At 48.1% G+C, this 25796-nt stretch overlaps 1 protein-coding gene across 4 annotated transcripts in view; it reads right to left on the bottom strand.

Annotated features, from left to right (window-relative positions):
* Positions 1-25796, bottom strand: part of REPS1 (RALBP1 associated Eps domain containing 1) — a 215214-nt gene that overhangs the window by 126142 nt on the left and 63276 nt on the right. For 3 of the 4 annotated variants that reach the window (XM_082249439.1, XM_082249441.1, XM_082249438.1), the window contains exons 4-5: positions 16984-17137; positions 14145-14269 (exon numbers count right to left, since the gene is read on the bottom strand). In XM_082249439.1, coding sequence (XP_082105565.1) covers positions 14145-14269; positions 16984-17137 — 279 coding nt within the window. The remainder of the gene's footprint in view (positions 1-14144; positions 14270-16983; positions 17138-25796) is intronic. The other variant, XM_082249440.1, reaches the window with a different exon arrangement.

The following is a 25796-nucleotide window of genomic DNA, read 5'->3' on the forward strand; positions in this document are numbered from 1 at the left end:
GGAAGCCACCATCAACCCCAGAACCCTCATGCAAGTCCGAAGGGAAGACCAGCTGTTGGATAGTAACAACTGGACTGCTGATTGAATCTTCCGGAGTTTCCCTACCGGAAGGAAAACTCTTGTCCTGAACGTGTCTAGAATTAGACCCAGATATTCGAGCCTCTGGGTGGGAACCAGAAATGACTTTTGCTGGTTCACCAGCTACCCGAATTCCTGTAAAGAAATTATAGTAATTTCTAGATTTTGTAGCAGGGTCTGAGGAGACTCTGCATGAAGCAGGAGATCGTCTAGGTAACCTAGAATCGATATGCCTCTTTGGCGCAGTAGTGCCAACATTGGGGCCAACACTTTCGTGAAGACCCGAGGAGCCGTGGCAAGACCGAAAGGTAACGCCACAAACTGATAGTGGTTCTCTTCTACGGAAAAGCGTAGAAACCGCTGATGTCCTGCGAAAATGGGAATGTGCAGATAGGCGTCCTTGATGTCTATGGACGCTAGGACATCCCCTGAATGCAGGAAGGCTGCTACTGTGCGAATGGATTCCATTTTGAATTATCTTATGTTGAGAAAGGAATTGAGTGCCCTTAAGTCCAGAATTGGACGCACTTTGCCCTCTTTCCTGAGTATTGAAAATAGGTTTAAATAAAACCCTTGAAAAAAACGTTCTGTCCAAGGAACGTGGACTACCACTCCTTGATGTAGTAAATCCGTGACTGCTCTCCGCAGATCTTCTAAACGATCCGGGGATAGTCGGATATTGGAAGGGAAGAATCGTGCCGGTGGGAGAGATCGAAACTCGATCTTGTACCCTGATCTTATGATTTCGCAAACCCACTTGTCCGGGATTCTGGAAAGCCATGGATCCGGGAACCGGCGAAGACGTCCCCCCACCCCAATTATGGGTGGGGGCGCACATACAGGCTTTGGTCGACTTATCTTCAGGTCTGGAGGGGGCGGGCTTTTGCTTGCCCGACCAACGTCCCCTGAAGCCTCCTGAAGGAGCTTTGGAGTACTTAATTTTTTCCACCCGCGGGGCGAAAAAACTTTTTGTGAGCAGAGAAAGAAGGCCCTCGTTTTTGACGAGTTCCTTTACCCTTAACATTTTGCGGTAAAAAGGTGCTCTTTCCACCCGTGAGATCCTTAATGATCTCATCTAAGTTGGCTCCAAAAAGACGCTCTCCTAAAAAACGGAATTTTTGTAAAATCTTACCTGTAAAATTCCTTTCTCTGAGTCCTCCGACAGTCGCCGCCCACTTCATATTCATCACCAATGGGGTTATGTCCTTTATTCCGTAGGAGTAGCTAGGCAATAGAATATGTTAATACAAAGATTTTTAACATATCCCACCCCCAGGGGGTGGTCCCCTCAGTACATAACCCTCCACTTCCTGTATCCAACTCAGTTTCAGTGGAATAGCAGTAGAGAGTACATCAAAACCCCAAAAGAGGGGCGGGGGCGGCGACTGTCGGAGGACTCAGAGAAAGGAATTTTACAGGTAAGATTTTACAAAAATTCCGTTTTCTCTTACGTCCTCCGACAGTCGCCGCCCACTTCATATTCATCACCAATGGGGAAGTCCCAAAGCAGTGTAAACATGAGGGGTGGGAAGAACACAGCCGCGCCCAAGGCAACGCCGTCTCCCCATCAGAGAAAGGAACCTTACCAAAGGAAGGAAACCAGTTGGGCATAAGAACAAAACACTCGCTCAACAGGAGCAAGAGAACCCAGGGAAAAAACAAAAATCCCAAAAAGCCAAAGAACCCGTAACAAGGGCTCTAGGGAACTGCCGCACTAAGAACCTTGCGGCCAAAGGAAGCATCAGCCGATGCCTGAACATCTACTCTGTAGAATATCGTGAAAGTGTGTACGGTCGACCAAGTCGCCGCCTCACACACCTGGGCCACAGAGGCCCCATGACGACAGGCCCAAGACGTACTCAGAGATCTGGTAGAGTGCGCCTTCACAGGTACAGGGGAAACTTTTCCCCTCAAAGCATAGGCCTGATCAATGGTCTGTCTGATCCATTTGGCGATTGTAGAAGCCGACGCCGCCATGCCCTTCCGAGGACCTCCCGGAAGGACAAACAAGGCATCCGACTTGCGAGAAGACTCAGTCGATGTGAAATAGACTCTAATCGCCCGGACAACATCCAAGGAGTGAAGCAACACCTCCGTCGGATGCTTCGGCTTCGCGCAAAGCGAAGGTTTGACAATGTCCACATTGAGATGAAAGCCCGAAACCCTTTTTGGAAGAAAAGAAGGGTTAGGTCGCAAGACCACCTTGTCCAAATGCACAACCAGACACGGAGACTTGTAGGACAAGGCTGCCAGCCCCGACACTCGTCGAGTCGAGGTGATAGCCACCAAAAAGGCGACCTACCTGGACAACAAAGACAGCGAGATCTCCCTGAACCTTTCAAAAAGGAGCACGCTGCAATACTGACAGAACTAGATTCAAGTCCCAAGGGGTAAGAGGTTCCCTCCTAGGAGGGATCAGATGACGTACCCCCCGCACAAAAGTGCTAACCAAAGAATCAGATGCCACAGGCCGCCGAAAAAGAACGGCCAAGCAGACACCTGACCCTTGATCGTGGCCAGCGCCAGACGCTGGTCAACACCCGTCTGAAGGAAGGGCAACACCCTAGACACCGAATAAAGTGTCAGGAGAGAAACCCCTGGATACGCACCAGGCAAAATACGCCTTCCAAGTACGGTAATAAACCTTCCGAGGAAGACTCCCTCGCATTTATTAAGGTGTAAATGAACTCAGGGGAAAGACCCCTGTTCTTCAGGACCTCGGTTTTAACCGCCATGCCGTCAAGGCCAGCGACTGTAAAGCAAGATGAAAGATCGGTCCTTGCGACAGAAGATCTTCTCGAAAAGGCAGACGCCACGGGCCGTCGATTGCCAGATTTACGAAGTCTGCGTCCCAGGACCGGCGAGGACAGTCCGGTGTCACAAGAATCACCGTGGTCGGTTCCGCGAAGGAACCTGGACAGCAATTGAATCGGTGGGAACGCATACATCAGATGGTACTGATGCCACGGGGCAACCAACGCGTCCGACGCGTCTGCCCGAGGATCGCACTCCTTGCCACGAACCGTGGTACTTTGTAGTTCAGACGAGACGCGAACAGGTCTACCTCCGGAAGACCCCACCTCGCGCACAACATCTGGAAGACAGCCGGGTGAAAGGACCATTCTCCCTGGTCCAGGGTTCGACGGCTCAGAAAAAACCGCCTGCCAAATTTTCACCCCCGGAATGTGACCTGCCGATATTGCCGGGACATGCGTCTCGGCCCAAGACCGAATCGCGGCCACTTCTCGAGCCGCCCGGGCACTCCTGGTGCCCCCTTGGTGATTGATGTAAGTCACCGCCGTGGCATTGACCGTCTGCACCCGAACCGGGTTCCAACGACGAAGACAGAGGAGTATCGCTCGCAGTTCCAGAACGTTGATCGGAAGGGAGGATTCCTCCGTCGACCAAACACCCTGGGCGGGCAGAACGCCCAGAACACCACCCCAGCCCGACAGGCTGGCGTCCGTGGCGATCATCGTCCACGAAAGGGGACGAAAAGACTTGCCCCCCGATACTGAGTGGGATAGAAGCCACCACAGAAGATCCCTTCTGGTCTGAGAACTCAATGACATCTGGAGATCCAGAGACTGCGGACGCCCGTCCCACCTGGACAATATCTCCGCTTGGAGATCCCGCGTGTGAAACTGGGCGAAGGGAAATCGCCTCGAAAGCCGAGACCATCAATCCCAGACACCGCATGCACGTCCGAAAGGACGAAGATGGAACGTCCCTGAGGGACCTGACTGCCTCCTAAAGAGCTGCGAGTTTTTCTTCCGGCAGGAAGACCTACGCCTGGACAGAGTCCAGAATCATACCCAGGTAAGAAAACCGAACCGATGGGCACAATGTCGACTTTGGAAAATTGATCGTCCAACCAAACTCCTGCAGAGTCTGTAACGTGAAGGACAGATCCTCCTCCAGACCCTGGCTGGTCGCAGACACCAGATATCCCAGGACCGAGATGCCCTGGGCTCTCAACAAAGCCAGAACAGGCGCCAGCACCTTGGTGAACACCCGCGGAGCCGAGGCGAGGCCAAAAGGCAATGCCACAAACTGGGCATGATCTTCCGCTATGGCGAATCGAAGGTACCTCTGGTGCCCCTCGAAAATCGGGATGTGAAGATACGCATCCTTCAAGTTGATGGAGGCCATGAACTCCCCTGGAATCAGGGCAGCCACCACCGACCGCAGAGATTCCATGCGAAACTTGCGCACCCGCACAAAGCGGTTCAGAGCTTTCAAGTCCAGAATCGGACGTACCTTGCTCTCCTTCCTGGGCACGGTGAACAGATTGGAATAGAACCCCCGAAATCTGTCCCGATGAGGCACCGGGACCACCACTCCCCGAGCCCTCAGGTTCTGCACCGCTAGATGCAGGTCCCGCAAACGCTCCGGGGATAGCAGAAGATTTGAGGGAAAAAATCTGCTCTCCGGCCGAGAGAGAAACTCGATCTTGTACCCAGATCGAACGATTTTCTGAACCCACCTGTCCCGAACCCGGGACAGCCATGGCTGAGCGAAAACCGAACAAGCGTCCCCCCACCCCTGAGTCGGGTGAGGGCGCCCCTTCAGGCCGTACTGTTGTGGGCCGCGGAACCGGTGTGTTAGCCTCGACCTTTGGACGGCTTGCCCCTATAGTGTGACCGAAAGACACGAAAAAAGACCCCTGAGGGGGCCGAAAGGAGACATGCTTCTTACCAGGAGCCGTCTTAGTCTTGTGGGATCGAGGCAAGAGCGTGCTCTTACCACCCGTGACCCCCTAAATTAGGGCCTCAAGGGATTCACCAAGAAGGCGAGAACCACCAAAAGGCAGAGTAGCTAAGGTCTTACGCGAAGATTGGCCACCGACCAACACTTCAACCAAACCAGGCGGCGAGACAACACCGCCAAACCATGTACACGTGCAGCCAACGGAACCATATCCAGGTCCGAATCACACAAATACATGACACCCTGGTGGATTTGATCCACCATATCCCAAGTCGCCTGGAGGGCAGAATCAGCCACCAGGACACGTCTAATCACCTGCGTCCAGCTCGCGACCACCTGGGCCGCCATAAGTGAAGCAATAAGGCTTTAAACATAGAACCCATAATAGAATAGGTATGACAGGCAAGGGACTCCATCCTCTTGTCCGTGGCATCCCGGAACACCGGGGTGTCTTCAGCAGGAATCGCAGTGGACTTGTTCAAAACTGCTATCGCGTGGTCCACCGGAGGGGGGACACACCAACGCTCATCAGTAGCGGTCGTAAAAGGATAGCGTAGCTTAAACCTACTCGGTACAGCAAAAGGTTTGCGTATATTACGCCAATGTTCATTCACAGCGCGTTAAAAACATCAGTGCAGGGAAACACCTGCGACATTTTGCGCCTTTTCTGCGTCCCATAAGCCACCAAGGCAGCAGGGGGACATTGTTCATCCTCTAAACGCAGTGTTTGCTTGATAGAAGCAACCAATACATCCATGAGTGCAAGCTCTTCAGACGAGCCAGGGGAAGAATTATCAACCCCCTCTACCTCAGCCTCCACCTCTGACCCTACAAGGTCCAGGGAGGAACGGGACCCCGATAGGGAGACCCCAGTCACAGCAGCCCCATCACCATCCCCCTCCGAACCAGAGGAAATTAAAACTCTGGGCCATGTGTGGATTGAGCAGCCACCAGCAGGTGCACTTGAGCAGCAAGATTAGCCACAAACGCAGCCAAAACCCCCCCCCTGGAGGGGGGGGGGGGGAGAGAGACAGCAGTCCCTTGTGAGCCCACCAAGGTGGCAGGAATTTTGCTTTCCTGAGAATCCATTGCCCCCAGAGCAGATCGGAAAAGAAAGGGTTAACAGCCCCCACAACAAGCGCGGCGAGCGCTGCCCACCGCACACACACACTTAGCCCAATATGAGACCCCCACAGGGAGAAAAGGCTAAACTTAGGTAATGACACAGAGATAAATAAAACCTGTAAGGTCCAATGCTGCTGCTGCTGCTCCGATCGGTGCGCCCAGGGATGTGATGCAATACAGGGCGCTTCTGTGTAAGCCTATGCAAGGCTACAAGAAAATGGCCGCCAGCAGTGTTACCATGCGGCCGGAGCGAGCGCTGACAAAATGGCGTCGTTTGGCGCCGAAAACTCCGCTCCCTCACACAGTGAAAAGCACAGTAAACATGGCGGACCGCCGCAGCGGTCTTAGAAATGTGCCCCAACACGATACATGCATGTTATACAGCACACAGTCTGACACACAGATCCAGTCTGACACAGAAGTGCAGCACAGCCCCCCTCCTTGCAGCCCACAGCATGCACCAGAGAGATAGGGAACATTTACAGTGTGACAGAGGCAGGGTAACACAGTCCCAGACTGACAGCCCTCAGACAGACAGGTCCCCACATAGATTTACACTTACCTCATAGGTGGCGTGGGGAACCCGCACAGGCGAACAAGCCGCTGTACATGAGACAGGGAGAGTCGCATCCAGGACGCAGCAACGGTGGGTTGAGAAACCGCACAGCGTCCAGTGAGGTAGCCACCTCACCATAGCATCCCTGCACCGAACAGGGATGGGTCGTTCAGAAACTTCAGGAGCGGTACCTGACTGAACGCTCGATGGCGGGCTGAGAAACCACTGACCCACAACCTGCGACCAGGGGGGTCAGCCCGAGACGCAACCCGCATGATCCTCTTCATCAGAAGAACTAAACTAATGCTGGTAAAAATAACAGCTAAGTAAAGAAAGAGAAAAAAACTCAAATAAAATCAAAAGAAAAGAAAAGGCTGAGACAAAAGTCCTAGCATAGAGACATGCAGCCACTCCTGACAAGCTAGACATTGAAACTGAGTTGGATACAGGAAGTGGAGGGTTATGTACTGAGGGGACCACCCCCTGGGGGTGGGATATGTTAAAAATCTTTGTATTAACATATTCTATTGCCTAGCTACTCCTACGGAATAAAGGACATAACCCCATTGGTGATGAATATGAAGTGGGCGGCGACTGTCGGAGGACGTAAGAGAAAGGGGATATTAGCCAATGCTTTTTTGGAACCTTGGTCGGCTAACCAACCTTTTAGCCACAGTGTACGCCTGAGAACTACTGCTGAGACTGATGCTCGCGCCAATAATGGAGTGGCGTCTAACGCCGCATCACACACAAACTGTAACCCCTGTATCATTTGTTCCAACAAATCTGATACCGCCTGAGGGACCTCTTCTAAGTCCCGGCGTAACCACTTGGTCCATTCAGTTACAGTCTGCGAAACCAGACCAATAGCAATTATTGGTCTGAAAGCTGATCCAATCAAGGTAAACATGGTGCGAGACATAGCTTCTATCTTGCGATCCACTGGATCTTTAAAAGACGGAGCGTCTTCTAGAGGAATAACCGTGGCTTTATTCAATCTAGCAATTGGTGAATCCACCACAGGTGGTTCTGTTCATTTCTTAATGAGGGTTTCCTCAAACGGATAACTGTTAATGCATTTAGAAATAGCAGAAGTGCGTTTTGGCAGACGCCATTCTTCTTCGATTGGATTGCCAAAACATTTGGGCAATGGAAAAACCTTCGCCACTTTGATGCGTTTTTTAGTCCCAAAAGGGATTTCAGTTTCAGCTATTTCCGACGGAATACCCTGTAATCTTGAGTGCGTTTACCAACGCTTCCTCTCGGGCTATGGCTGATGCCGAAACATCCTCCTCACTGTCTGAAGAGACAGTACACGAGACACCAATCCCAGATGAAGTACCTGCAACTGCAGAAATAGGCACAGAGTCTGAATCCGAGGTTTCAGATAATAAGGGGTTAGGCGGGGGTCGCTTTCTTGCGCCCTGTCCCTGACAAGCCACTTCCACCCGGGACACAAAAGTTTCCATAATAGCTGACAATGATTCAATCGTCAGTGGGGTGCTGGAGGATCCTGCAGACACCTCGAGGGGATCCGGAGGAGATACATGAGTGGCAGGGTCCATGTTAATTCAGGACACCTTTGCCAGAAAAAACAAAAAAAAAAAAACTTTTCTTTTTTTTTTAAATCAAAAAAACAAAAAAATACCTCTTTTTTTTTTATGTGTCTCCCCCTAGCGCAATAGCGCCCCTCAGAGTATCTGCTTCTCGATCCCCACAGAGAGAGAGAGGGACCCCCAAGGCTCACCAACCGATGCAGTGAAATTTCCAATCAACTGCAGTCAGCGTCTGTCTTTTACAGACTGGAAGGAGCTGTGTTGCTTTTTCCCGGGTAGAAGGACGTGGCTCCGCCCCCTGTGTACGCCTTCCGGCGTTCCCAGCTCTCCACGAGGTAGCTGGGCTCATGAAACATGGCCGCCCCCATACAAGAGACAATAGACTCCAAAAACATGGCGGCCGGCGTGACCTGAGGACATACATGCACCTGGTCTACGGCAAAAATGGCGAAATCGTTTTTCCCAGCACATCCACCTGCATCTCTGCTAAGTGGCGGTTTATTGATCTGCAGGAGATACACTACAATTAAGGTAGGATTATACCTCCTATGTCTGCTGTAATGCTACAGTCTGCTGGGTAGAGTGTTAGCTCTCAAACCAAGTCCACTTCCCACCAAACACATACTGTATTTACAAGGGGGACTTTTAGTGTCAGATATATACTGACCATGTATGGAGGGGCCCATAATTCATACTGCCTCATAACGAGGAAAAAAGGGAACGTTTACTCACCATACCGAACCGACAGGCACCCTCTCTTCACAATACCCTTTCCACCGGGGTGGGGGGTTGTGGACCACTCCGGACGCCTCGACTCTCTGGTTCCTGGCGTCCAAGCGAGACTTTTAACTCGCAAGGTCAGTCCCTCCAATGGGACTCCGTCGCGGCCGACCCAGCGCGGAGCTCTGGTCTGCACGCGCTCGTAGTCAGAAACCGGGGTGACCACTGGATCTCAACACCCAGCCCGTCGCCCGGCCCCGCATACTTACTTGAATGTGTCGCGGCCGACCAAGCGCAATGCAATGGTCTGCGCGCGCTCGTAGGCCGGCTGGGGTGACCACTAGTGTCGCCCAGTCCGGCGTATTTGCTTGAAGATCTCACAGGAAAAAAACACTGGAGAAAAACTGCCTAAAAAAATTTTTTTTTTTTTTTTAAAGAAAAAATCTTGCCAGGACCCAAAAGATCCCAGCAAGGAACTTAGGTCCTTACTCCTGACTAGACAGAAAAAAACCCAATTCCCTGTAGCAGAGAGAGGGAGGATATACCCTCAGGGACTGCCCCTAAGGTGGAGCCAGAACGTTTTGTCTTTCTGCCTAGTCCTACTCCTGCGGAGACAACATAACCCAGCTCTTGAGAATCAAGAAGACTACGTCTGTCAATGAGCGATAGAGAAACAAATATTTGATCCCTTGTAGATTTTGTAAGTTTGCCCACTTGCAAAGAAATAAAAAGGTCTACAATTTTTTTTTTTTTTTTAAAGGCGTATTTTAAATGATAGACACAGAATATCAACCAAAAATCCCCCAAAAAAAAAACAAACACAACACAAATGTTATAAACAGAGTTGCAAAATTAAGTATTTGATCCCCAAGCAAAATATGGCTTAGAAACCTTTGTAGGCAAGCACATAGGAAAGACGTTTCTTGTAGATGCTTGTCAGGTTTGCACACATCTCAGGAGGGATTTTGGTCCACTCATCTTTACACATCTTCTCTAAATCCTTAAGGGTGCTTGGTTGTCACTTGGCAACTCAAAGTTTCAGCTCCCTCCATACATTTTCTACAGAATTAGGGTCTGGAGACTGGCTTGGCCACTCCATGACCTTAATGTGCTTTATCGTGAGTTTTCCTTTGTTGCCGTGGTGGTATGTTTTGAGCATGGTCATGCTGGAAGGCCCATCCATGACCCATCTTAAGTGTTCTGGCTAAGGAAAGAAAGCTCTCACCCAAGATTTTACAATACATAGCCCAGTCCATTGGCCCCTCAATGCGGCAAAGTCAGCCTGTATCTTTAGCAGAGAAGCAGCCCCAAAGCAAAACATTTCCTCCTACATGTTTGACAGTAGGGGTTGTGTTCTTAGGGTCATAGTCAGAATTTTCCTTTCTCCAAACACGGCGAGTAGAGTTCATGCCAAAGAGCTCAATTTTGGTCTCTGACTACAGCACTTTCTACCAATCCTTCTCTGAATCATTCAGATGTTCATTGGCAAACATCAGACGAGCCTTTACATGTGCTTTCTTGAGGAGGGGGACCTTGTGGACGCTGTGGGATTTCAATCTATGGCAGCTTATTTTGTTACCAATGGTTTGTTTGGTGACTGTGGTCCCAACTGCCTTGATGTTGTTCCTGTGTAGTTCTGGGCTGATACCTCATTTTTCTCATAATCATCCTTACCCCATGAGGCGAAATCTTACACAGAGCTCTAGACAGAGCGATTGATAGTTATTATGGATTTCTTCCATTTGCGAATAATCGCTCCAACCGTTGTCCGCTTCTCGCCAAGCTTCTTGCTGATGGTCTTGTAGCCCATTCCAGCCTTGTGCAGGTCTACAATCTTGTCCCGGACTTCCTTTGACAGCTCTTTGGTCTTGCCCATGATGGTGAGGTTTGAATGGAAGAAAGATTCTGCGGACAGGTGTCTTATACACATATGAAAATTACAGATCCATGAATTCTTTGTAAGTGGGTAAACTTACAAAATCTGAAGGGGATCACATTATTTTCACCACTGTTTATCTGAGCACCACAAAATGAAAATGCTACCGTATATACTCGAGTATAAGCCGACCCGAGTATAAGCCGAGACCCCTACTTTTACCACAAAAAGATGGGAAAAATCATTGACTCGAGTATAAGCCTAGGGTGAGAATGCAGGGCGGCGGGCATGGTACAGGAGAATTCAGGGTGACTGGCATGGTGCAGGAGAATGCAGGGTACTGGCATGATACAGGAGAATGCAGGGTGACTGGCATGGTGCAGGAGAATGCAGGGCGGCGGGCATGGTGCAGGAGAATGCAGGGTACTGGCATGGTACAGGAGAATGCAGGGTGACTGGCATGGTGCAGGAGAATGCAGGGTGACTGGCATGGTGCAGGAGAATGCAGGGTGACTGGCATGGTGCAGGAGAATGCAGGGTGACTGGCATGGTGCAGGAGAATGCAGGGTGACTGGCATGGTGCAGGAGAATGCAGGGTGACTGGCATGGTGCAGGAGATTGCAGGGTACTGGCATGGTGCAGGATATTGCAGGGTACTGGCATGGTGCAGGAGAATGCAGGGCACTGGCATGGTGCAGGAGATGGCAGGGTACTGGCATGGTACAAGAGGATCTGGGGTTGTGGGCATACTACAGGAGATGCAGTGCTGTGGGCATGGTACATGTGGACCATGCCCGCAGCACTGCATCCCTTGTAGTGTGCCCGCAGCCCATGGCAGGTAGAAAAACTGTTTCACTTACCTGTTCCAGAGGCGCCTTCATTTTAAAAATGGCGCCGCCACGTCATTGCGCACGCGCCGCCGCCGCTCGTATACTTTCGGCTATTCCCGGCCTCTCCCGAGCGGCGCCGGGAATAGCCGAAATTACACGAGCGGCGGCGGCGCGTGCGCGGTGACATTTTTGCGACGGGCGGCGCCATTTTTAAACCTTAAACCCGTCGGAGCGGAGAGAAAATTTTTTTTTTTCCTTGACTCGAGTATAAGCCGAGGGGGACGATTTCAGCACAAAAAAATGTGCTGAAAAACTCGGCTTATACTCGAGTATATACGGTATTTATTTTTAATATGCAAAGCAAACTCACCCATCCACCCATATTTCCATGCTTTATTTTGTTGGAAAATCACTTTCAAAAACACCCCCCTAACATGTCTAGCTGCAGCCATTTTGAGTAAGGACAGATGTTTCATGTTGCATTTACTTCCTGGAATCCATCTGCCATTAGCTCAAGCATGTAGGCTGGAGGGTGTGCTTAGCTGAGAAAGCGCCTTCTCCCTCCTGAAGACACATGGGATGTATAACATAATTTTGGCCTAGGCCAGAAATCAGGAAGCAACTGAAGAAATGTAAAAATAAAAGTTAAAACAAGTAAATATAATATACATTAACGATTTACTAATGCGAATGGCATAAGTATTTAAAAAGTTGTCAGAGAGTTTAGTTCGGCGTTAATTCATCAAGCTGATCCAATATACTTCACTAATACATGCAGCAGCTGTGAGCACTATTAAAATATGAACTGTATGTAGTTTCAGCTACATACAGTTTATACTACCATATTCCGTTAGTGGGGCAGAGCGTTCCATCCCACTCCTGGAACAAAACAGCCTCGGGTGGAGTGCTGCTCAGTCATTCACAGGGAACTTTGTTTTCTATAAATGCCTACAAAGCTTCTTCTCATTGGCTGAGACAGAGGTGGACAGACGTGGTCATGGTCTACACTACAGCCAATCAGAGGAAGCTTTGTAGTTATTCATAGAATACAAAGCTCCCTGTGAATAACTGAGCAGTGCACAGCCTGAATTGATGTTGTTCCGGAAACAGGATAGGAAACAGTGCTGTATAATGTATGTAGCGGATGCTATACATAGTTTATACAGTGCTCACAGCTGCTGCGTCTGTTAGTGAAACAAATGGTTCATTGGGACCAGCTTGGTCCAAATGAACCATTTAAAGTTCACTGAAACCTAGAGTTGTAATTTAAGCTAAATCTTTGCAGCAGTTTTACACTGTATTTGCAACCTCTGTATTCCTGGGCAGCCAACTGTGAGAAGATTTAGAATGTTTTGGGATAGATTTCTAACTTAAGACAAAGGTTCACTCTAAACAAAAAAGTTTGGAAATGGTCCATTTTTATTTTGTTGCAGTGCTTCCTTAGAGCCCATTTACACCAGATGATGTGGGATACATGTTTCACTCCACTCCAACTGCATAGACAGTCCAAAATCCAGGTTATATCTTAGGAGTATAGTTCACACTATTGCAGTGCAATGAAAAAAGTACAGCAATCTGCATTTTCCTGCACTGCAATTGCACAGAGAGAAATGCACACAAAGGCATGTCAATGCACTGCAATGCACATAAAAGGCCAAAGAATAAAGAAGGTGGACATGACCTCAAAGAAAATGGAGCTTATGAAAAATACATGTGAATGGGGCCTTATAGCAGGAAATTAAGGAATTTATAAATCATATTGCAACACTGTAGTAAATCGCTCTAGCAATGCCTTTCTTTGTAGTAGAATTGATAACTGCCCCACTGTTGGGGGAGACACTGCATTTAATTTGGTCACATCATAAAACTAAAAAAGGTAAAGAGCGTTTACTAGAACCCTCCTTCGACGAATAAGCTTTTAGCTACTGTGCACATCTTGTCTGACTGCATGTTTTTCTGTCATGATATTCATAAACAGCAATTAACAACGAGAACTGCAGCAAAATCAAACTAGGCACGTTGTAACAACTTCCAGTTTCAGTATTACACTCTGAAGCCACTTGGTTCAGGTCTTGAGCCTCAAAAAAGAGGTCATCAGCATTTTCTTCTGAAGATGCAGGCAGTCAGGGTAGGGTGGATCTATCTTAGTCTGTTCCTTCTATCAGCAGAACACTGGTAATGGTGATTAATTTCTAGTAGTTATTTTGGTCATCGCCTCCCTTCAGATAACACTAGCATACTTTCACATATCAATCACTGTGTGATAAAAAAAAAAAAAAACACCCCAATTTATGCTGTCCGCCTAAAAGTCCTGATCTTATGCCAACAACACAAAAGTTTGAATTAATTTGTGATGCCATATAGTAATCTTCTCTGCTCCTAGCAGATGGTCTCCAAATTTCTATATCTAATATAATACAAGTATATTGAAGGGCAAACATGTATTAGCTAAATCAGGTTTTGGTAAACACTGCAAAATTGTGCTTACTTAAAATTCACTATAGTTTCCCTTAACATGAGACAACCAAAAAGTGATTAAAAGGAAAACAAACACTGAATATTTTCATCTGAAATGCATAAAACAAGCTAAAAAAAATGAGCAGAATGAAAAAACGAAAAATCCGTGAGAAAAAAAGCCATTCCAATGAAGCAAATTAATAAAAATGAATGTGCAACTAAATAAAATGCCACACCTGGACAGATGCGGGATGCATGGATAAAAGAGTACTGCTTGGTGGAGTATCTGCAAAACTGACCCAATTTTCCTGATGTGGAAGAGGTGAGTGTGCTGGCCATGCTCCTTCTCCAGACGAACCAACTGCAACAGAGATCATACATTAAAGTTAAATTTAGAATATTAGTCAACCTAACGGAAGCAGAGTCGAATAGTGTTTATTTATTTTTTTTTAGATCTATTTATTTTTCAAAGACAGTACATATTAAACCAAATAGGAGGGCACCATTGAAACCCTCTAAAGGGCTGTATCTCTGAGTTTATGACAGAAATAAATCTTCAGACCAAAAAGGAGGGTGACAGCATTTAGATAAGTGGTATGGCTCCTTACAGCTGTCGCAGTGGTAAGAGAATTAGGCAATTCTAAAACAAATACTGTACAGAAATATGGCACTAGAACTGTGCAACCAATAGAATAAACATACTGATATAGGACTTAAGAACTCATGACTGAAGCTGTGGAGGGTTCTGTCGGCCGTTTGGCCCATATCTGTCAGGGCAACCTCGGTTAGTAGAAGTGTCTTCATGGAATGGCAAGCTATTATCGACCAGTTGCTTCCAAAATGAATGTGTGGGAGGGGTGGGTTTTTTCAGATGTAGAGCGATGGCTTTTCTGGCGTAAAATATTGTTAAGTTCACTAGCGTCCGCTCCGCCACTGTGGGCAGAAGGTCCTCCACCAGTCCAAGCAGACATTGATGGCTGCAGGGTGGGTAGAGATGGAGTTTAACAAGGCCACTGCCTCCTCCCAGAATCTGACGAGCAGACAGGTCCAGAATATGTGCGAGAAGTCCCCCAGGGATTGCTCCACACCGCCAACACTCAAGGGCACAAGTGGAATTCATCTTGTGGAACCTTTACGGGATGAAGTAGGCTTGATGAACTAATTTGAATTGGATTAAGTGATCCCTCGATTAAACCAAAGATCTGAAGGGAAAATCCCACACATTATCCCAATCATTGTTCTCTAGATCTTGTTTATCCTACAACAATCTAGCTCTGAGGCCCTCCAACACCAGCAGAGAAACCAAAATGAAATGGGAGTATAAACGAGAGGTGGGTTTCTCAGAACAGTCAGACTGGAGTACTGTTTCCAGAATAAATTGTTTAGTCAGTGGATTCGGCTAGTGTAGTGTTTTAGTATCACTATACTGTATTTAGACACTCTACTAGTTTAAAGCTTTACCATCTTGCACTAGAGTACTGAGAATTGCTGAGAACCTTTATGGGTCTGAAAAGAAACTTTACATCAGAAGGTCTCTGGCTCAGAACTTTAAAAAAAGGCATAATTTGCTCTCAATGTACACCCCAGCCCCTTACTTAAAGCTGTTTCCTGGAAAATTAAAAAGCCAACACTAAGCTTGTTCCATCCAAGCTCATAACTTACATTTTTGTCCTGGTTTGGGAACAGAGCTTTTGGTTATGCAAGCATACATGCTGAACTTCGTTCTAAATGTTTGGTCTCCTAAAAGCTAAAGCCGGTGTTCCGTGAGAATTACCTACCCGTGAGAAAAACCTACCCCTCGTCACTTCCGGTACTCCGCACTGTATGTAATGCAGCGGGTACATTAAAACAGCTGTGCTGAAATACGAGTGATCTCCGCTCCTGTCCCGGTCACTTCCCTGCTCTCGGATAGTAAATATAAAAGCGGCGGCGGCTGTATGAAAACATAAATCACTGAGCAGAAAGCCGCTTTTATATTTACTTGCCGAGAGCAGGGAAGTGACCAGGACAGGAGCGGGGATGACTCGTATGTCAGCACAGCTGTTTTAGGTAAGCGCCGCGTCGGTAGGTTTTTTTCATGGTACACCGTGATCGTTTTATACTAGTGCGCATGCGCAATAGTAAGCTCCTCTGTTCTGCCATTAGATATCCGGGGCTCTGAGCATGCGCACTGCTGCGCTGCTCAGATGCTTCTGGCCGGAAGTGACGAGGGGTAGGTAATTCTCACAGGGTAGGTAATTCTCACGTTACACCGGCCATAGATGGAACGAATCTCTGCTAGTTCAGTAGAGACTGGCCGAGAGCTGATCTATGAGCAGGATAAATGTACCCAAGTCAATCCATCTATTGACTTGGCTACAATCAGCATATCGGATTTTTAGCATGCGATTATTGCCAGTGGCTGTAGCCGTTGGCAGTAATCATTTTGTCTTTCCGTCAGGGAGTGGTTGCAGGAAAGAAAATTGCACAATCTATGGCCTGCCTAAGTGTGCTATAGATTGGGTGCATTGCTAAGCATTCTCTTAAGATACCTGTTCACTGCACTCGGTTATGAGTCTTATTGAGCTGGATTTTAGCACATAAATCTGAAGCTCAAAATTAAACTCTGAAAGAAAGATGTTAAAACTAGGGGAACTTGCCACAAAAACTCAAGCTCTGCAAGTGGAAAAATTATATTATCGCTTATTTGTGCACATGTTCATTGTTCTTCTGGCTCCTGTAATATACTGGGGATAGTAAATGTAGCAGTAACAAAAATTAGAACTTTGCAAATCAACATCTTATGGTGTACCAAACAACACTATCACACAGTGTTAGAACTCACTTTGGATATGCAATAAAACAGTCAAGCAATTATTTACAAACGGAGACCGGGACTCCATTAAATAAAGAAACTGGACTGATAAAAGTTTCATCTTTCTATGTAATAGCTCATCAAACATTTACAGAATATTAAAACTGTTTTCAAAGGCATACATAGTGCATTTCGCATGCGAGGTATTGTGCTTTAGCTAAGACACTAAGAAAAACTAGTAAATAGTGTCTGATATGAAACCTGGGAGTTTAAAATCCCACCTGCTTGTGCTTCATTGTAGGGGGGCCAAAATGGACCAGCTACCGTCACAGGCCGATCACCGTTTCCTCCACTGGCATGTCGGACGTGCTTTCTCCAAGAGTGTGGAGACGAAGGTGGTGACTGCTGGGGAGATACTACAGGTGATGTTGATTCCTTGAAAAACAGGAAAAAAAAAGAAGGTTAAATCTATGCTCCTGCATATGAACTAAAATATTACCATGCCATTATTGACTAAAATGTATATTTCCTTGCACAATAAAGCCAGGAAGGTTTTTTTCTAAAGTCATCTATTTGGGAATATGCATAGACAAAATCCACATCAATTAGGAAAACTGTAACTGGAGGCAAAAATTAACCAGAGCACTGTGAGTTAAGCCTGGTACACACTATTCGGTTTTTTCCATTCAACCCAGCGTATTGAACGGATAAAAAAAAAAAAAAAAAACCGACAGCTCCGGTCGGAGTTCTTATAGCGATCTCCCCTGCTGAGTTATTGCGGGCGGGCGTCAGTCAGCTGCTGGTTTTCCAGCATGCATGTCTGATAGAAGCTGACTTCTGTCAGACAGACCGACATACACAAAGGCCAAATGTAGGCCGTTTTTTTTTTTTGAACTGGCAAATGTCTCGACATTCGGCCCGTGTGTACCCAGCTTTTAGGTAAAGAGGCAGGTCAGCAAAAATAACGGAATTTTTGTAAAATCTTACCGTAAAATTCCTTTCTCTGAGTCCTCCGACAGTCGCCGCCCCCTCCAATTCTTCACCAATGGGTATTGACCTTTGCTCCGTAGGAGTAGCTAGGCAACAAGAATTGTTAATACAAAAGCTTTTAGCATAGACACACCCCTAGGGGCTGTCCCCTCAGTCAATACCTCCCTGCACCAGCACCCCCAACTCAGTTTAGGTAGCATAGCAGTAAGAGTACAGAAAAACCCCCAAAAGAGGGGCAGGGGGCGGCGACTGTCGGAGGACTCAGAGAAAGGAATTTTACGGTAAGATTTTACAAAAATTCCGTTTTCTCTTACGTCCTCCGACAGTCGCCGCCCCCTCCAATTCTTCACCAATGGGACGTCCCAAAGCAGTGTAGAAATGAGGGGTGGGAGACGCAACCGTAGAAAAAGGCAACGCAGTACCCACAGCAGAGAAAGGAACCTTACCACAGTAAGAGAACCAACTGGGCAACAAGAAAAAACGTGCTCAACAGGAGAAACAACCCAGGAAAACAAGTAACCCAGGGGTAAAACACCCCAATAACCAAAGGCCCCCAAAAAACAAGGGTCCCTAAGAAACTGCCGCACTGAGAACTTTACGGCCAAAGGAGGCATCAGCCGATGCCTGAACATCCACCTTATAGAATTTTGAGAAGGTGTGAACGGACGACCAAGTCGCCCCCTTACACACCTGGGCCACAGAAGCCTGATGACGGTAAGCCCAAGACGTACTCAAAGATCTGGTAGAGTGCGCCTTCACAGGGAAAGGAGGAACCTTCCCCTTCAAGGCATAGGCTTGCTCAATGATCTGTCTGATCCATTTGGCGATGGTCGCAGCCGACGCCGCCATGCCCTTCCGAGGCCCCTCAGGAAGGACAAAGAGGGAATCCGACTTGCGAAAGGATTTCGTGGACGACAGGTAAACCCTGATCGCCCGGACAACATCCAAGGAATGTAAGGCAACCTCCTTCGGATGCTTAGGCTTCGCGCAGAGCGAAGGCAAGACAATGTCTTCATTAAGATGAAAATCCGAGATCCTTTTCGGAAGAAAAGATGGGTTAGGTCGCAGGACCACCTTATCCTTGTGAATCACCAGGTAGGGAGAGCTGCAGGACAAAGCCGCCAGCTCCGACACCCTGCGAGCCGAAGTGATCGCCACCAAAAAGGCAACCTTCTTGGACAACAGAGACAACGAGATCTCCCTGATCTTTTCAAAAGGAGCATGCTGTAACACTGACAGAACCAAGTTCAAGTCCCACGGGGGCAAAGGGTCCCTCCTAGGAGGGGCCAAATGTCGCACCCCCTGAACAAAGGTGCTAACCAATGAATTAGCCACTACAGGGCGTTGAAAGAGAACGGCCAGCGCAGAAATCTGACCCTTAATCGTGGCCAACGCCAAACGCTGGTCCACTCCAGTTTGGAAAAAAGCCAACACTCTTGACACCGAGTATGAGCGAGGGGAATACCCCCTGGACTCACACCAGGCAAAATACGCTTTCCAAGTACGGTAGTAAATTTTACCCGAAGAGGCTTTTCTAGCCTTGATCAAAGTGGGAATGACCTCAGGGGAGAGACCCCTATCCTTCAGGACCTGGCTTTCAACAGCCAGGCCGTTAAAGCCAGCGACTGTAAAGCAGGATGGAATATCGGCCCTTGAGACAGGAGGTCTTCTCGAAGCGGCAGACGCCACGGAGCGTCGACTGCCAGATTTACGAGGTCTGCGTACCAAGACCGGCGAGGCCAGTCCGGTGCCACCAGAATCACTGTGTGCGGTTCCGAGGCCAACCTGCGAAGGAGCCTGGACAGCAGCTGAATCGGCGGAAAGGCATACATCAGACGATACTAATTCCAGGGCGCCACTAACGCGTCTGAGGCGTCTGCCCGAGGGTCGCGCGTCCTTGCCACGAATCTTTCCACCTTGTTGTTCAGACGAGACGCGAACAGGTCCACATCTGGGGAACCCCACTTCTCGCACAACATCTGGAAGACATCCGGGTGAAGGGACCATTCTCCCTGGTCCAGGGACTGGCGACTCAGATAGTCCGCCTGCCAATTCTCCACCCCCGGAATGTGAACTGCCGTTATCGCCGGGACGTGCGTCTCGGCCCAAGACAGAATGTCGGCCACTTCTCGAGCCGCTCGAGCACTCCTGGTGCCCCCTTGATGGTTGACGTAGGCCACCGAGGTGGCATTGTCCGTCTGAACCCGAATTGGACGGCCGCGAAGCCGGTCCGTCCATCGTAGAAGGCAAAGCTTTATCGCCCTCAATTGCAGAATGTTGATCGGAAGGGAGGACTCCTCCTCCGACCAAGTCCCCTGGGCGGACAAAATGCCCAGAACACCACCCCAGCCCGACAGGCTGGCATCCGTGGTGATCACCGACCATAATAACGGACGAAAAGACTTGCCCCCCGACACCGCCGGGGACTGGAGCCACCACAGAAGATCCCTGAGCAAGGAATGACAGGACAAGAAGGCAAAAACCTGGAGAGAGCACAACAGACTGCTGCCACCGATCGCTGTTCCCAGGGAAAGAGGAAGTGATGCAATGCTGGCTGACTGAAATAGCCTATTGAAGGCTTCGGTAAAATGGCCGCTCGGCTGGGGAAGAAGGCTACAGGAAGATGGCGCCAACATGTGCTCAGACGAGCACCGCCCGCCAAAACACGGCGCTGTACAGGGACAGGGCCGGTCACAGCATGCAGGCAAAGAAAATGGCGGATCGCCGCAGCGATCGCCGCACACACACATGTCTGCACACAAAACTGCATCCAGAGCATAATGCACAGCAGAGCAGGATGGCCCCCCCCTCGCAGCCCACAGGCAGTGCAGCCACACAGGGATCTGACAGGGAGCCCGCAATTACACAGACATGGGGGGTACTACACAGCCACAGACTGACACCCACACAGAAGGTCCCCACACAGCAGGTGCTTACCGTACCAGATGGCGTGGGGAGCCGTCTCCAGCGACAAACCGCTATCAAGGCAGACAGGGAGTGCCACAGCCAGGACGTTGGTGAACTGCAGCCATAGACCGCAGTATGGCGTCCAGTGAGGTAGCCACCTCACAGGCAGCATCCCTGCAGCGAACAGGGATGGGTCGTTCAATGTGCCAGGGCAAACCTAAGCTGAACGCTCGATGGCAGGCTGGGGATCCATCTGGCTCTCAGCCCTGGGATCCAGAGCGGCCAGTCCGAGACCCAGCTCCGCATGACGATTCTTCATCCGAAGATCCCTAAAACTAAAGCTGACAAAATAACAGCTAGTAAAGAAAAGAAAAAAATACTTGAAATAAAATCAAAAAAGGGTAGAAGGCTGAGACTGAGCCCCAGCACAGGAAAGCCAGCTACTCCTAAGCTAGGCAAAAAGAAACTGAGTTGGGGATGCTGGTGCAGGGAGGTATTGACTGAGGGGACAGCCCCTAGGGGTGTGTCTATGCTATAAGCTTTTGTATTAACAATTCTTGTTGCCTAGCTACTCCTACGGAGCAAAGGTCAATACCCATTGGTGAAGAATTGGAGGGGGCGGCGACTGTCGGAGGACTTAAGAGAAAGCTTGTCTTTTGTCACTGCTTTATCCTCCTGAAAACATCTGACTGAGCTACCTTCAATGATTCATTGGTGGGAACCAGACCATTGTCCCTTGTTCAATGATTCATTGTGCATTTAAATACTAGCTACAGATCCTTGTAAGTTTCCACATGAAAGCGAGCCTTAAATGGATGTAAACCATACAGGGATTTTTGGTTTACCTGTAAAATCCTTTCTTTCTTGTAGTACATCATGATAAACAGGGTATCTTCATCTTTGTTACAATGGGGATGTCCCAAAGCACTAATTATGAAAAGAGGGCAACATGGCAACAAGCTGACAGGCTCCAAACAGTTTAAAAAAAAAAGAACCGGTTAGAACCCCACAGCAACAGCATGCAAAACTCGTCGAACAAGGTTGCATTCTTAGAGGCTCTAACATCCACATGTTAAAACATCATAAGTGTGAACTGAAGACCAGATAGCAAACTTTACAAAATTGTGATACTAAAGCCAGATGAGCGGTTACCGAAAAAGTTGGAACGCTTCCTCTTAAACCATAAGCCGATGGATTTGTCTAGAGAAGGTAGATTTGGAAGCGGTGTAGCCATTTCTTGTGTCTTCAGGAAACTGCAGCAGTCGACTTCAAGTAACACCTGATAGCACGAACCACATCCAAGGTGTGTAGAGCCTTGTCCCAGAGTCTGAGGCTTAGCGCAGGACGGAAACACAAAGTCCTGGTTGAGATGGAATGAAGAAACCACCTTGGATAAAAAGGACAGATGAGGCTGTAAAATCACCTTGTCATGACGATGCACCAGGAACAGTTCCTTACAGGAGAGGGTGACCAATTTCAAAACTCTCAGAGCTGAAGTAATAGCAACCAGAAAAATAACTGAGCTTGAACTCTGAAATATTAATTTAGTCCTAAGAGAAATTTCTGTAATGCAGAGTACAAGTACAGAGTACCCAGCTGAGGTTCCATGGAATCCACACCAAAGAATGTGAAGCAATCGATCTCTGAAAAAGGACGACTAAGGCTAAAATTTGATCTTTGATCATACTCAAGGCCAGTCCCAAGTTAACTCCAGTTGGGAGAAATGCCAAGATGCAGTCAACTACATACGAGGATCAAAACGGACACACAAAAAAAATTAGGACTTCAAAGTCTGATTGTAAATCTTCGTAACTCTTAGTCTTTAGCATAGAAATAATGACGAAATCAGAGACTCCCCTGTCCCTTAGAATCCTGGTTTCAATAGCCATGCCATTAGGTTAGGGAGAACTGTTCCCAGTGTGTCACCACAGCATCCATCACAAATGCTTAGCGAATTCCTGGACCTGGAAACAAACCTGTCCAGCTTCGCACTGAACCTGGACCTTAGGAGATACACGTCCATGATTCCCCACCATCGGCAGAGCTCATTTAACACATCTTGGTGAAGAGCCCCCTCCTGTAGGAGACGGTCGACAGCTAACAAAATCCATCTGCAATTTTCCATGCCTGGAATGTGGACAATAAGAGAGCATGAAGTTCGGCCCACGACAAGAGGAGATAACATTTCTGGGCTGCACAACTTGTACTGCCTCCTTAATTTCTATACACCACCACTGTGGCATTGTGAAACTGAGCACTCAGAGGGAGACCCTTGAGCTGCACTGACCAATGTAGCAGGGCAAGGGGAAAGGAGTTTAATTTAAGGATGTTGTTGGACAACACCTCTCTCTTTTGTGGTGACCTAGTTTCTTGGATCAGAAGATTGTAAAGAAAACTCCACCCAAGGCTGCCAGGCTGGCATCCAACAACAGGATCCCCGAAGACAGAAAAGGAAACAAAATCTTTCCATCTCCAGCCACAGGCTGGGGAGTAATGGCATCAGGGAATCCAACAACTGCATCCTCCTGTCCCATACCACAAAGACATTCCATGGAGGGGCCAGGATTGAAACTAGGCAAAAGGGTATTGCCCCAAAAGGAGGCTACCTCTCCTCCCAGAAATTCTAATGCAAAGGCGAATCGAGGGATTTGTCACTGTCTTGAGCAAGTCCACTTGAGTCCTCAGCATTCCTCAGGGCACACTAACAGGCCAGGTTTGGAAGAAAACTGAAATACATCACAGGTGATATCATTTGCTGCTCAGTGATTGCAGCATTCTAGTCTGCATCTCCCCAAGGTAATACTTTAATATCTGGCCTGTTAGTGTGCCCTGAGGACCGGAGTTGAGAAACACTGGTCTAGAGGGAGGATTGATCTTACTGGGATGTTATCCAGGGTCATGCCCAGATAACTGAACCTCTGATCTGGGATTCAGAAGCCATCCAAACTTCTTCAGAATGTGCACCTTGTGAGACTCATTGGTCTCCAGAAGTGAAGTAGATTTAACAGGGATACTCTGGGTATGCAAGGGCAACAAAATGATAGTGGTGGTCCTCCTCCACAAAATGCAGAAACCTTTGGTGAGGAGGAAAGATAGAACAGTGTAGGTAAGCATCTTTCATAACTAATAGTATCAGAAAATCTCTGTGTTGGAGACAGGCCAACAGTGACCCTACTGATTTCGGAACTTCAGCACCTGTAGAAATATCGAGTTTCTTGAGGTTCAAATGGGCAAAACATCTGGAACTGGAATGATCACTCCTTGAGATAGGAAATGATCCAGGGCTTGCAACAGCACAAACCTTATTTGTTGATTTAAAAATACATTTGAAAGGGTAAAGTGTGAATGGGGAAAATTCCAGCTTGTAGCTGAGAGCCACTATGTTGCAGACCCACTTCTCCACAATCTCCCCCTACCACACCTCTGTATGTCTGCAAACATCCCCCCACTCGTGCGAGTGCCACTTCATTGTGAAGAAAACGTGTCACCTGGCTTAGAGTTCTTTGGAGTCTATGGTTTCTTGGGTTTGGGCTTAGAACCCAAGGCCTAAGACTGGCAAAACAAATGCTTCTTGGAAGTAGGAGTTGCGGTTTTTTTAAATCAAGGCTTTGCCTTCTTTTAAAACAGTAACCGAGTACTCTTAGTCACCTTCTGGATGTATTCATCCAAAGCAGGACCAAACGTATAGCCCCTTGAAAAAGTAAACGCTCCATATGCTTTTTGCAACCCTAGTCCTGCTGGCCAACACTTCGTAAGATCCTGGGCATGTGTACAGATAAGACCCCTAGCCGTTGTTACTGTAGGGAGTTCTTTAAAGGTAAAGATTGAAAGTTAAGATTGTGTGGAAAATCTTCCAGGTTTCTGCTCCTTTTTTTCTGCGCCATAACCCCCAAGATCCTTTTCTCTGATGATGCGAAGAGCCCAGACCTTAAGGCTTTGACACAACAGCAGTAAATGCTGGTTTCAAAGCTTCCCCCCCAACATCGCAAATGAGGCTTTAACCACTTGCCGACCGTCAGCTGAAGTCCTGGACCAAGTGAAGATATCTGAATGATGCCTGCCGCTACACTCTTTGTGCCCCCTTGATTATTGACAAATGCCACATCCGTAGCATTGTCCGATTGTATCCGCACAGAGCGCCCCTGCAGACAATCCGTCCATTGAGACAAAGTCTGATCGCCCGAATTTTCAGGATGTTGATCGGCAACCTGGACTCCTCCCAAGTCCAGACACCTTGGGCCAAACACACTCCCAAGACACCTCCCCATCTGGACAGACTGGCATCCGTGGTGATTCAAGTCCAATACAGGGTAAGAAAAGATTTTCCCGGACATAGGGCCGGGGAACAGAGCCACCATAGGGGAGACTCACTCGAACCCCGACTCAACAGAATCAGATTGTCCAATGACCATCAGTCCCAGTACTTGCATGCAAATACTGAGAGACTGTCGATGGTTGGACAACATCCTCCTGTAGCTTTAGTAGTTTTGTCTGAGGAAGAGATACCCGGGATGACACTGAATCCAGCGTCAAATAGTCCAGCTTTACGGACGAAGACAGTGCCGATTTCTGAAAACACAGTGTCCACCCAAACTCCTGCAGGGTTTGCATTGTAACTTCCAAGTCAGCTTCTAGAGCTGAAGAAGACTCTGTACAGATAAGACCCCAAGCCGTTGTTGCTGTAGGGAGTTCTTTAAGGTCCACCGGCAGTAGAACCGTCAGTTTCTTCAGAAGAGACTCCTAAAAAGGGATATCTTCTAGCAAAACGCTTTGTTATACCAACTATGCGTTTGGGGGAACCCCAATATGACTAGTAACAATCTCGTCAATATAGGCAGGAAAGGGAAAAACCTTATTCACCCTGGAAGATTTGCGGGTACCAAATTGCACCAGCATCACCGACTCCGCAGTAGCTGAGTCCTCCAACTTTAAAGTTTCCCGCACTAATACAATCAGGGCCTCCACCAGCACTTTTTAATGCGTGGCTGCAGAGGACGACTCCTCCTCACTATTAGAGCACTCAGCATGCATTGTCCGAGGCAGCCAAATCCACCTCAGAATCTGAGGAAGAAGAGACTGCAGGGCTCCAGTCATGGCTGGCAGGGCAGACTGAGACCCAGAGGGTCCCGCAGCTTACAGGAGTGGGGATCAGGTGCTGAAACAAGCTCCCCAGGCTCCATGACCATAATGGGGTTAA

The sequence above is a fragment of the Pelophylax lessonae genome, assembly GCF_965119305.1.
Source record: "Pelophylax lessonae genome assembly, chromosome: 3".
In the NCBI taxonomy this organism is placed as follows: Eukaryota; Metazoa; Chordata; class Amphibia; order Anura; family Ranidae; genus Pelophylax; species Pelophylax lessonae.